This window comes from Gopherus evgoodei, unplaced genomic scaffold, assembly GCF_007399415.2.
Source record: "Gopherus evgoodei ecotype Sinaloan lineage unplaced genomic scaffold, rGopEvg1_v1.p scaffold_42_arrow_ctg1, whole genome shotgun sequence".
Taxonomy (NCBI): Eukaryota; Metazoa; Chordata; order Testudines; family Testudinidae; genus Gopherus; species Gopherus evgoodei.
In genome coordinates, this window is record NW_022060063.1 from 551,748 (window position 1) to 564,344 (window position 12,597).

At 48.7% G+C, this 12,597-nt stretch overlaps 1 protein-coding gene across 7 annotated transcripts in view; it reads left to right on the top strand.

Moving 5' to 3' along the window:
* Window positions 1–12,597, top strand: part of HDAC7 (histone deacetylase 7) — a 255,735-nt gene that overhangs the window by 109,650 nt on the left and 133,488 nt on the right. For 3 of the 7 annotated variants that reach the window (XM_030546206.1, XM_030546207.1, XM_030546204.1), the window contains exon 2: window positions 1,337–1,399. The exons of 1 other annotated variant lie outside the window; for it this stretch is intronic. In XM_030546206.1, coding sequence (XP_030402066.1) covers window positions 1,337–1,399 — 63 coding nt within the window. Of the gene's footprint in view, window positions 1–892; window positions 1,400–12,597 lie in introns of those variants that run through there. 3 more of the 7 variants (XM_030546210.1, XM_030546209.1, XM_030546205.1) reach the window with 2 other exon arrangements.

Here is a 12,597-nt window from a genome sequence, read left to right on the forward strand (position 1 = left end):
AGTTATATATTATAGACTTATAGAAAGAGACCTTCTAAAAACGTTAAAATGTATTACCGGCATGCGAAACCTTAAATTACAGTGAATAAATGAAGACTTGGCACAGCACTTCTGAAAGGTTGCTGACCCCTGCTTTAGGAGCTCCTGTTTTTAAGCTTTGCTGTGCAAGTATGACCAACAGAAAGTTACTTTACAGACACACACGCACACCAAGCAGCAGGGTGGAGAGGCCAGGTAATTACCTAACTCCAGGAGCTGAGGTTTTCAGAAAACACCAGCTAACCTGAGACTTGTCATACCATTGTGAGACTTGCCAGGCCTGGAAAGCACAGTTGCCTGCTCAGAGCTAGATCCTGACCTGCTGTTCCCCTCTGAGTGTAACACTGTTCACCCCCAAATGACACTTAAAGGTGGCTGCCACTGGACAAGGGCCAGCGTCGGAGCTCATCTCTGGTGCCTTTGGCCGGGGCACCAGAATTATTCCGGATGTACCCCGGCCCCGCTGTGTGAGCGCCCTGCGCACCCCGCTGATCCTCGGGGGATGTTGCATCAGAGCCGCGCCTGTCTTGCACAATGTGGATGCGGAGTAGGAGCCCTGCCAGGCGGGCGGGGGCCATCTCGCTGCAGCCCCCTCCAAACAGCCAGTGCGAGCCGCGGCGAAGGGGCAGCTGCGGAGCGAGCCCGCCTGAGCCCCGGCCGGGCAGGTGGGAGCGAGCTCAGCAGCCAGACCCACCCCGGCCCGGCCCGAGCGCTCTCTGCTGATGGAGCTCGCCCGACTTCAATTGCAAACTTTCCTGGCTCGCTTGCCATTGGCTGCGGCCCGGCCAATCAGGAGCGCCCTTCGCAAACAATGCAACTTTTTCCGTGCCCCGCTCGGAGCCCGGCTCCTGCGCTCGGGCTATTTCGGGGCGAGCCCCTCCCCGAGCTATTTGTGCGCCTGGCCTGGGCTGGGGAGGCCGCCGCAGGTGTATCGGCCTGGAGCGGAGCGGACAGGCTGCAGCCGGGGCGCGGGGCTCGGAGCGCACGGGGATGGGCGGCGCTCAGCTTCTCGCTGGCTCCTGAGAGCTGCCGCGGGCCGCCCGAGCGGCGGGGCTGAGATTATGGCACCGAGGGAAGCCCCTGCGCCCTGCCCCTCCTCCAGCTGAAGGAGCAGCCGGCAGGAAGCAGCTGCCTGGATGCGAGAGCGGCCGAGCCCGGCTCTGACGCCCGCTGCCTTGGCTGGAGATGGCTGAGCTGCCCCTCTGACCCCCGGCCTGGGCTCCGGCAGCAGGCTCCATGCCAGGGCTACACCAGATGCTCAACACCATTTACGAGTCGGATTCTGTTTTCTCCCCAGATGGAATTAAAGGAGGAGAAGCGAGTGTGAGCTTGGCCCAAGGGAGCGGCGCCTCCAGCCAGAGTAAGTGATCCCCGCCTGTCCCTCGGGCAGGGCCGGGTGCAGAGAAGCCTTGTGGCACCTCGCTGCGCCAGCAGAGCGGGGAGGGCAGCGCCCTGGCTTGGGATGCAGAGAAAAGGGAAATGAGAAAGGAGATGGAGCTATTTTTGCATCTGCCCACATGACTAGGCCCTGCGACATGCAATGGACTTAGTGAACCAGCCGCAGGGATTTCCTCCTCACGCCTCCTCTTCCCCCCTCGGCTTGAGAGGGAGGGCTTAAGCAGCTGAGAGGTGGGATTCCCTGGGTCCCATGTTCAGAGACGGAGCAGCTGGGTGCTCATGGAAATGGGACAAGCTTTCTCTTCCCAAGAGCAGTCTGTCTGGTTGGGGTGTGTACCCTGCCATGACTCTCAGGGCTGCTGGTATAATGACGAGCCCAGTGCCTTACATGGATAGAAGTGATGGTTCCCCTAGGGAGGATGAGTCCTCTGCTTTGCCTGCGCAGAGCAGGAGTTCTCCAAGCCATGGCAACAGGAGGTCCCTTCGCAGGTGGCTGTCGAGGGAGGTGCAGGCATCAAGTCTCTGCAAAGCAAAACATTGGGGTGTAATTTGAGGAATCCAGTCTAAGGCAAGCAGGATGTTTAACCCATCTGGAAACGAAGGAGTAGGCCTTGTGGAGATTAGTTAGCTCTGCTTATGTCCTCCAGAGCACTAACACCATGCAAGGCCTGTGTCTTCCTCAGGTGAAGTTGGTCGGTATCTTATGTAGGCTACTGCAAAATCATCCAGTCCCATCCTGCATGATACCAGTGTGAATTTAAGTCTGGGGGTCTTGTTGTTCTGAGATACACAGTGTGTGGTGAGTGTCATGTCCACTCTCTGGTTCTGTGGTAGACTGTTGCATTGCTATCTTGGTGTTAGATATGTGCTGGGGATTGTGTCTGTGATGGCATCTCATGGTGTTCAAACAAGATTCTTATGCCATTAACAGGAGGGTGATGTTTGTAGTCCTGGCAGGAAGCTGCATTAGACATAGATGTAAGGGGATGTCCAGGTTAAGGAGTATCCAAGTGAGCCCAGTTCATCTCTATCACCCTCCTGGATTTTCTGGATCTAGAGAGTGGATAACTCCAAGGCTTGTCTGTACAGGACACTCAGGAAAGTTAAAACAAATTAAGCGTGGAATCAAGAATAGATATTAAAGATCTGCTCTAGGAATTATTTTGGGGAAGTTCTATGGCCTGTGTTATCCAGGAGGTGAGACTAGAGATCACAATGGGCCCTTCTGGCCTTAGAATCTATGAACCTATAAGCTGTGATGTTAAAGTGAATTAAACCTCTGGCTAATGCTGCAGTGAACTAACGCCACTTCTGAATGAGAACATCCACACAGGAGTTAATGTGCTTTAACTTCACAGCTTTAGTTAATTCATTTTAACTTTCCTGAGTGTCCCCATGTAGCCAAGCCTTAAGGCAGTTCACTAACTGCACAAATATTGCCAACCCAAATATTCAAAAACCATGACTAAGGGCCCACCCAAATCAAGAGTACCTTAAAAATCATTATTTAAAAAAATAATAAACTTGGGTTTCTTTATTTGCCGTCTTTTTTATTTTTATTTTTTAGCCTGCAAGAATCGTATTTTCAAGTGTTTCTACAACAACTATGAGGGTTATAAACTTGCCCTTTTTTTTTTTAAATGAAAGCTGAGATTCTCACCTAATTGTTTGGCTACCAGAGCTTTAAGGAAAAACCTGAGCTATCATGCAGCTCATGATAAAATTGCAAGAGTGGGCAACACTGCAAAGTCGTATGTTACCTTCCTTGGAGGCTTTGGCTGAGATGCTACTGTGATATTTTGTATAAAAAGGGACATAAGTAGTATACAGTACCTCAGAGCCTCCATAAATGGCCATTTGTAGCCATGTTTGAATCTTGTTGAGGTACCAGGCTGGGTCTTTATGGGTGTTTGGAGCTGACTAGTGGGCAGTATTGGTGATACCCTTATCATAGGAGGTGTGTTTAGCTCTGTCTTGGGAACAGAAATGTCACTGTAGTGCCCTGGACATCCAGATCTTGCTCTGCCTGACACTGCTGATGCTCCAGAAAAACGGAGCTTCCAGCACTTCCCACGTTAGCATGGCTTTAATGTGCAGAATGGGGGATTTGGATGGATACTCTGCCCAGCCCTGTAACTAGGCTATATTCAGGGCCTTTGGCAGAAATGGTGATGCTGTGCCATCTGGGCGAGGTTTGGCTCAGGTGTGTGTGCTGGGCAAAAATAGGGGCCACTTTATTTAGAGATCTAAATCTGCCCAGTGTGCTTGGCGCAGAGGAAGGAAGGGACTAGAGCTAGCACTGGGCACCCCCTGGGCATCAGTGTACTGTGTTACTGTTAAGAGCTCACACCTTAGCACATGCAGCATCTTCTCTGAGAGCTGAAACCCCAATGCCATGTGCTAAAGTTAGAGGCACTGGCTGCCTGGGATGGAAGGGGCATCATCCCAAGAGGGAGCAGTATTTCTTCGGACCTCCCACCCAGTCACCAATCTGGGGATTTAGAAATATCTGAAATTAACATCACTGCATATGCGCCCTTCTCTGCGTTTGGGAGAACCAGAGACCCTGCCGTCCCAAGCATCTGGGGGATGTGGCAGCACTGGGCAACTGAACACACTGTAGGTAGATTTCTTCCTGACTGTCCTACTGTATAAAGCATGCAGTGACTGCCCTTCAGGTGTGCTTTCCCTCTAGTCCCAGCTGTGTACTTTATTTCTGGGCCTGGGCAGGGAAGGGTGGGGCTCAAGTTCTGTGGAGATAAAAATGTGATGCTTATGACCAGATGTGTGCAGAGCTCTTCGGCCTGGAAACCGCAGGCTTTCTTGGAAGATCTCCAGTACTTCCTGATTTGGGCTGAGCCACTCCTGGGATTTCAGTATTTCCTATTCAGCTGCCTGATGTGAGTAGGAAGCAAGAGAGAGTGAAAACAAAACAGCAGTCAGATAGTTTGCATGTCAGAAAAGGTTTGGGGCTTCAGTTTGAATCTGGGGAAATGGGTCAGGGCAGTTTAGATCTTATCAGCAGGGATTTCTGACCTTGTTAATATCTCCTGTTGGTTAATATCTTACAAGCTTCAACTATGAAAAGGGCACAAAGCCGTTCCATGCAGCCACATGTTCCTGGCTTTCTTATCGTTGGGTGGGGTTGGGGGCCATGCATGTGCATGCGTGTGCACACTCTTTCCGCTTGTTTCTTACACCAGCTTGTTGCATCTTGCCTGACTTTAGACTGGAAGCTCTCCAGGGCAGGGACTGTCTCTTACTGTGTGCTTGCACAGTGCCCAGCAGAGTGGAGTCCTGATCTGCTCTGGAGCCTTTCAGTGGTTCTGGAATACAGATACTACATAATAATATCTGAACTAGTATCCAGACCTGGACTTGGTCTGCACTACCAAATTATGTCAGTATAACTATGTCACTCAGGAGTCTGGAACTCAACACCCCTGAGCGACACAGTTATACTGACTTACCCCAAGTGTAGACAGTGTTTTGTCAGTGACATAGCTGATGCCTTTTGGGGAGGTGGAGTACCTACGCTTGGTATTTAGGTAGCATCTTCACTAAGCACTACAGCTGCAGTTCTGTAAGTGTAGCTAAGCCCTTAATAATGAATCTTCTCTGCTCACATGAGCTTGTGGGTCTGGATTTGTATTTTGCTTTTTGTGGAGACTGGGAATTCAGATCAGATTTGTTGCTAGAGCACAGGCCTCAGTGCTTGGATTTTTGGCTCTCAATTGTATATTTACATTTCAGAAAGTCTGTGGCTTAAAATAAAACCCTGTATTCGTGTCTGATACGGGGGGCTTGGTCTTGTCTCCATCAAGGAACTGAAGTTGTTCTAGTCAAAACCATTTCGTGCTAGATGACTCAAGTCCAGTGCTTGTGGTAATGTCTGTGGGGATGTGAATGGCACTGTAATCGCTTATTGGTTAGTTGGCATGAGTGAAAGCTGGGTAATTTACACCCTTGAGAGTGGAGCACAAAGAGAGTCTCACAGGAGGATGTGATCACCATCCCAAGAATTCACACATCATTAGTCAGGCTCCAAAAATCATGAGATTTTTTTAAAAATACTGGAACCTTTGGGGTGCATGCTCCCAAGCTTTTTCCTGTAGCCAGGAGGGCTAGAAACACTTTTTTTTTTTTTAAATGAAAGTTGAGATTCCCATGTAACCCCATGAATCCGGCATAGGGCTTTAGGAGGAACTCCATAACCCATGAGTCTTATGAATAAAATCATGAGTTGGCAGCATTGCAGAGTGCAAGATAAAGCAGCTCCATGCATCTTGTCAGTCTGGTTACCTCCTGTTGGTTGCCTTCCTTGCTACACCCTCAGCCTTCCACCACTGTGGAATGTGCATTCCAGCAGCTTTCACTTACTCACGCAAACACTACCATTTGTGTCCCCTTGTTCTGCTCTGTGTAGAGGGCAGGGAATGCGTCTCTCCTCTGATCCAGTGCAGATTGGGCCATGAGGTGAGACATGTTCAGCTTGGTGAGAGCTGGATTTTTGCCCAAACTCTGATGTGAGATGCTGTACTGATGCTATTCCCCTCTCGGGGAGCAAGAGCCTGCCCTTGCAGTGGGATCAGTCTTGGCCACTTAAGACTCTTGTCTCATTTCTAGCTCCTGCGATCCCTTTCTGTGCTCCCTTACCTCCCTGACTCTCCGCATGCAGGGCCTGGAATTGTCCACTCCACTTGTCCCAAGACTTGTTTTTCTGATCTGATTTGTTACCCATTTCTTTCCCCAGCCTGGACAGGGCTCCTCTGCCTCTGGCCATGCAGCTGGTCTCTGTTCTGAGCTCTGCCACCCCATCACTGTGTAGCGTTCAGTCCAGCTCCAGCCTCAGGGGATAAGAAGGGGAGCCAGCCAGTGCAGAATGGGTAGGTGAGTCAGTCCTGTGAGCAGTTGTGTTCAGAGCAGTGTCTGTGTTTCATTATCTTGCTGTATTCCCTGAAGTCCTGACCCAGATGCCTCTTTTCCTGTCACAGGCCTTGTTTGTTGTGTGCATATTAACCTCATCTTTGCTGTGTTTCTCATGCAGTCGGTTACCATGGGAAAGTGAGCAAAAGCTGAATGAGAATTTCATGGCCTGGCTGAGTCTGAAAAACCTCATCACAGCTGGGTGGCCTTGCCTCAGAATGCACGGCTGCCTTTGACTGAAGAATCAAAGGGATTCAAAGCCACCATATTACATCCAGTTCTGCGTTTTCAGCTTTCCTCACAATGGGTTTGACTGGCCTCCTGTACGGAAGGAGCACAGGGCAGCTCAGTGCCCGTCTCACTTATAGTCCCATCCAAAACAATAAAGAGGAGTCAGAAGCTAAGCTGTTGGATGTGCCATATCCAATTGGCAGCCATAGCGTTAGAGTGCCAAAGCCCTCTAAAACTACAGGACACAAGGTAAAAGTGGTGGTTCCATCCTGGTGCTGCTCTTGAGCTGCCGTGACATTAGCTGTGGGTGCAGGGATATTCTATGACTTGAATGCTGTTGGAATGGGGTGGAAAATCAGCAACGACAATGAAAAAGTGCTGGATGAATCTGCTGCTAATAGGTAGGAGGTCCAGTGGCAGCTGGGCCGGGAGTCTACTGAGTGTTTCAGTTCTCTGTCACTCTAGGAAGGCTATAGTTTGTATGTGTATTGTTTGGGGTAGTGGGGAGGGAAACCACCCCGGGGACATGCAGCCCTCAGAGGAAGTGTCAAGGACACTAGCTAGGGGCAGTGTCTGTGAATGTCGCCTGTGATTCTAATACAGGGATCGGCAACCTTTCAGAAGTGGTGTGCCAAGTCTTCATTTATTCACTCTAATGTAAGGTTTCATGTCCCAGTAATACATTGTAACGTTTTTAGAAGGTCTCTTTCTGTAAGTCTATAATATATAACTAAATTATTGTTATATGTAAAGTAAATAAGGGTTTTAAAAGGTTTAAGAAGCTTCATTTAAAATTAAATTAAAATGCAGAGCCCTCTGAACTGGTGGCCAGGACCTGGGCAGTGTGAGTGCCACTGAAAATCAGCTCGCATGCCACCTTCGGCACCCGTGCCATGGATTGCCTACCCCTGCTCTAATACTTAGGGGAAAGAGCTTTGCATTTTGTTTTTAGCTTTGCATTTTGTTTTTAACTACAAACTTCTTTTCTGTTCAACCAAGTGCAGAGAAATGGGATTAGGATCCTGCCTATTTAATAGTTATATAGTGGTAGCACCTAGAGGCTAGCCAGTTTAGGACCATTTTGCTACGCACCGTATAAACCTATAGCAAACAATAATCCCTTCCTAAAAGAGGTTAAACTCATGGGCAGGTCTACGCTTAAAATGCTGCAGTGGGGTCGCTGTAGCGCTTCAGTGAAAACACTATCTATTTTACACTGATGGGAGAGCTTTTTCCATTGGCATAGTTAATCCACTTTCCCGTAAGGCGGTAGCTATGTTGATGGGAGAATTCTCCTGTCAGTTTAGTGCTGTCTACACTGGGGGTTAGGTCGGTTTAATGAGTTGCTCGGGGGGTGGATTTTTCACCCTCCTGAGCGACGTAGTTACACCGACCTAATTTCCTAGTGTAGACCTGGTGGAAAAGACAGGACCTAGCAGGTGAGTGAGAAAACAGTTCCTTCATGGGAATGCAGAGGCAGAAATGAGAGTCCATGGAGGAGAGAAAAGCCGAGTTCCCTGGGGTAGGTAGGGGCTGGCTGCTGTGTCACTATTTCTGCCTTAACTGAGAGCTTACACACCTCTGGGGACTGGTCTCCCAGACTTCCCAGCAGTGCCTTCTCTAACTGTTGCTAGCCCCACAGTGAAGGTGCATTGGGAGCACTTGAGTCTACTAAGCAGGACACAACTAAGCAGGACACAACCTCTGAGGTTGAAGTTTAGCCATAACAAATGGAGCTGGTATGCTTGAGTGGCTCCTTGTTCCATTATTCATGTTATAAATAGTAGCTGGAATGCAGGTGGAAAGCTGTTAATTGGCCTTGGAAAATTCTTAAGCACATCTAGGAGGGTTGGTGCTGACCATGAGCAAGTTAACCCTTGGCAGATTGGGTTTGGAGACAGCATATGCTCTGGCTGTTCTGTTCTGCTCTGGTGAGGCAGAAGTACCAGTAAATAAGTCACTAAGAGGATGGAAGTGCAGTGCCATGTGTTGCACTTGTGCTGCCCCTCTGACACCAAGCCATAGTCCTGCAGATTCTTTCTCCCCGAATTCTCCTCCCCATGGGTGCTGGGATCCAACACCAGATGCTCCTAAGCAGCGTTATCACTGGAGGGCCTGGCCTAGTGCTAGTTGTTAGAAGGGGGAGAGGCAGGACTGATGCAATTGGATGATTAGTGATGAAGCCTCACAACTTCTCCAGCTGGTTTCTGATCTGTCCTTAATCCTTGCTTGTTAAGGGGGTTAGGGAGGCTGGGCACCATCATTTATCCACAAGCACAATTATCTCTCTCTCCCTCCTTTGTTCTACCTGTCTTGTCAACTAACTGTGTATCTCTCATGCTGCCTATGGATCACCTGGCACAGTGGGACACCGATCTCGGCTGGAGCCTCTAGATGCTACTGTAATGCACATTCATATTAATAAAAATGCTGTCCAAGGGGCTCTTTTTCTTTTCCTGTATATTGCTGTTATTATGGGTACCCCAGTAGTGTCTAGGGACTCCCAGTGTGCTGGGTGCTGCACAGACATACACTGCAAAATAGGTTCGGCTTTACTTGATGCAGCTTCCCACAAAGATGGACTCTATAGAGAACATTTGTACCTGGAGCAACAGACTTGTCAAACTTGAGCACATGAGAATTTGCTAAAATGTAGAGTGTCCTCTTACCCCCTGCTCCTCCACATAATGTTTAAAGTAAAACTTAGCACTGTCCTGCAAATCAATTGCATTGCACAGTTATACTGAGATGTTTTCAGATACCTAATGAGCACTAAGAACAATACAAAGTGTGCAGTCACCTTTGGGATGAGGTGCTCTGACTTGGTGGTGTCTTGCACCCAATCTGCAGTTGCTTTGCACTGGTGTAAATGATCGCACATGGTGCAGGATAAGAGCAAATCAGGCCCAGAGACTTTTGAGGGGAAGAGTATGAATTCTAGGAGGAGATGAGGGAGCTGGGGAAGAAAGAGAGAGATTGAATGAATGGGTGGGGCTGGGGAGGACACTGAGTGGATGTAATGCAGTTGGGAGTCTGTGTTTACAATGTTTTAGAAAGAGTAAATATCCAGGGGCCTGATGGCTCTCATGAGAGTAAATCCTATTGGATGCAGTCATGGGAGCTGTACATACTTGTAGAGGGGGAGTTGGGCATTTGCACTGGTTTCAAAATTCCAAGAGATTTTATTTATTTCATCAGAGAAGGTGAAGATTAACACACCTCAGTATTTTGGGAGCACTGGGCTCCCAGCAAAAGCTGCTTTATTTGAGGAGCTGATGTGATGTGGCTTTTAGTTTTCAAACTTTAAGCCATCTAGCACTTATTGGTTGTAGCTATTCAGCACCACGTGTTTGCACTGGCACTTCACAAACATGGTCCTAGCCCTGAAGAGCGTACAAACTGTGGCCTCTATCCTGGCAGAATCTTGGTTGCAAGATCAGAGTAGAATAATTTCCTCATCCTAGTGTTTAACATAGAAATGAGTTGTTAGAATCAGTGCTGGATGGTTTGTGGTGCTGAATCTTCCGGCTGTGAGGAACCTCTTGCTGGCTCTGCTGGGCTAGTCACCTATCTCCCTCTCTGACTAGAAGGGAACTCGGATGTGGAGTGTGTCATCTGGTGGTGTTTCGAGGAGGGATATTTACAGACCTGTCAACAAATTGGTTATTTCCAAGTGGTACCGCCATAATGACTGTTTCTGCCATTGGACCTTTCTTCTAGCTTTAATTGTCTTAAGTGGCCATTCAAAGGGCCAATGAAAATCAGTTGCCTCATGGAGGGAGCTATTGTAATGGATGTAGAGCAGGAGTATGCACAATTGTTTGGAGAGGTCTCATGAGGCAGGAGGATGTCCAGTAAAGATGGCCTCTTGGGCAGGTATCACCAGGGGTTGTACAGCAGGGCAGGTTGTGGATGCTGTACCGCCCTGGAGTCTATTTGGCCACATTGCATTGCCCTGTGTCTATTTTGACATCTCCGCTCAGGAACTGTAAAGGCAGGAGCTCTGTCCATTGCCCCACAAGCTGGACAGAGTTGATGCCATCTACGACCTAATGGGCTCCTTCTGAAGGTCTTGCAAGTTCTGAGCTGAGCAGAGTTCATTTTGGGTGAACCACAGTTGCATGGTGCAGTTCCTGCATTCTTCATGCTAGGGTGGAGCCAGTAAGAGGGCCAGTCTTGGCTTTTAAAACTGGTTGTTAGTTCCAGCTCTCTGCTATGGTCTCCAGCTCTCCATGCAGGTTTCTTCTGCCTGAGGGATTGTTTACTAAAACCATCTGAATTACAGTTTAAAACAAAACAATCCGTCTCTCTTCTTCTGTGAAGCGGGCTAGAGAGCAGCTCGTTGTCCTTTAACCTAACTACCATCTCTAGCCTTCCCCTGAGAAGCCATGTTCCCCAGCTACTGCGGCCTCTGACATCAAAGTCCATCCAAACCAAACAGGACCTAATTTTTGCCCAGAAGTGCTCTCCTTTGGGGTGCACTCGGGTCAGGTCTGTACTTTCGTGTCTAGGTGAAGGGGACACTTCTCAAGTTAATGAGCTACCAATGGCTTTAGGAACTGGCTCAGTGACCCATCTGAGTAATAGTGGGTGATTTACTACTGGGCCCAGTTCTAGGTGATATGTCCAGTCCAACCAACCCCTTTCCAAATTTTCTGGTTGAATATTATGTATAGGGTGAGATACTCATCCCTTCAACAACCACTGGCAAGAGAATTTCAGCTACGTGCTGCTGCCATAATTCTCATGCAGTGCTCTCTGCTGACTGATCCATCAAATTCCCTATTCCTGCCATCAGTATGGAAGCTGCTCATATAGGGAGTGGAAGGGACAGACAGACCAAGCTCTCTGGGTCAGTAACTCTTTTCTGTGTTCATACAGCATCTGGCACAGTGGGTTCCTATCCATGACAAGGGCTGCTAGCTGCTACTGTAATACAGATAATAAATAACTTAATCAGTTCTATTTTTCTTCTGCCACTAAAGCCTATTATTGGCAGAACTGTCTAGAATTATGTGCATGTGTGTAATTCCACATGGTTATGGAGTTAAATCAGATGTGTCCACTCGTGCGTAGTGCATACATGACAAAGGTGTGTGCAGGTGGCAGTGTCTGTGTACTTGTGGTGTTATCCACTAGTTCTGTTAATACTTCAAGGAGTAAATGAAATAAAGAGAGATCCAATCTTGTTATGGACTTCCAGTTCTTAGGTGTTGGGAATGCCATAGGAAAACCAGAGACCTCATTATTTCAGGCTACCTGAGGCAAAGGACCCTTAAAATCTAGACACAAGTGTGAATCCCAAGATAGTTGGGTTTATTTGGGCTGGCTGCAGAGTCTGAGCAGTGCACCTCACAGCACCGATCAAGTCTGTGAAAGGGCCCACTGAAGTCAATGTTGAAAGTTAAGCATATGCATCTCCGTGCTCTGCCTTGGCTCCCCCTGGGACTGGGATGGGATTGGCACTGGTGCTGCTGCTGCACTCACAACTTTGGTTCTGGAAAGCTGTGCCCTCCAAAGAGGGCTGGAAAGGCAGTGGGGAGCTCCCTGCTAGCTCTGCCCCTTCAGTGGGAAAGAGTCCTCTGAGGGGCTAGAGGCTGCCAGTCCAGCATGTCGTTAGCTGTCCCTCCCAAGAATGCACTGTGGGGCTGCTGTACTGAACATGCTGCGGACCTGAAGTGTCTAACTCGTTCTGTGGGGAGGACTGTCTGGCCCTTTCTCTGAGCTGGGGAACAAAGAGCTGGCAAGAGGCTAACGGTGTGGGTTTGTCCTGCTGCAGCCAGGTTCTCATGGTTACAGATGCTGTTAGAGTAAATGCTTGTAAGATCCCTCTCTTCTTCTGCCTAGTTAGAGGCCCCCTTTCCCCACACCCATGTGATATTCTTCCTCAACAGTTCCTCTCTTTTCTCCCCCTACGCTCCCCGCCCATCTTTGGGAGTTGTCTCTTCTCTTCTCTTCCTCCCTCCCTCTTTGGAGGAATATCCCTCATTTCCTTACACAGGG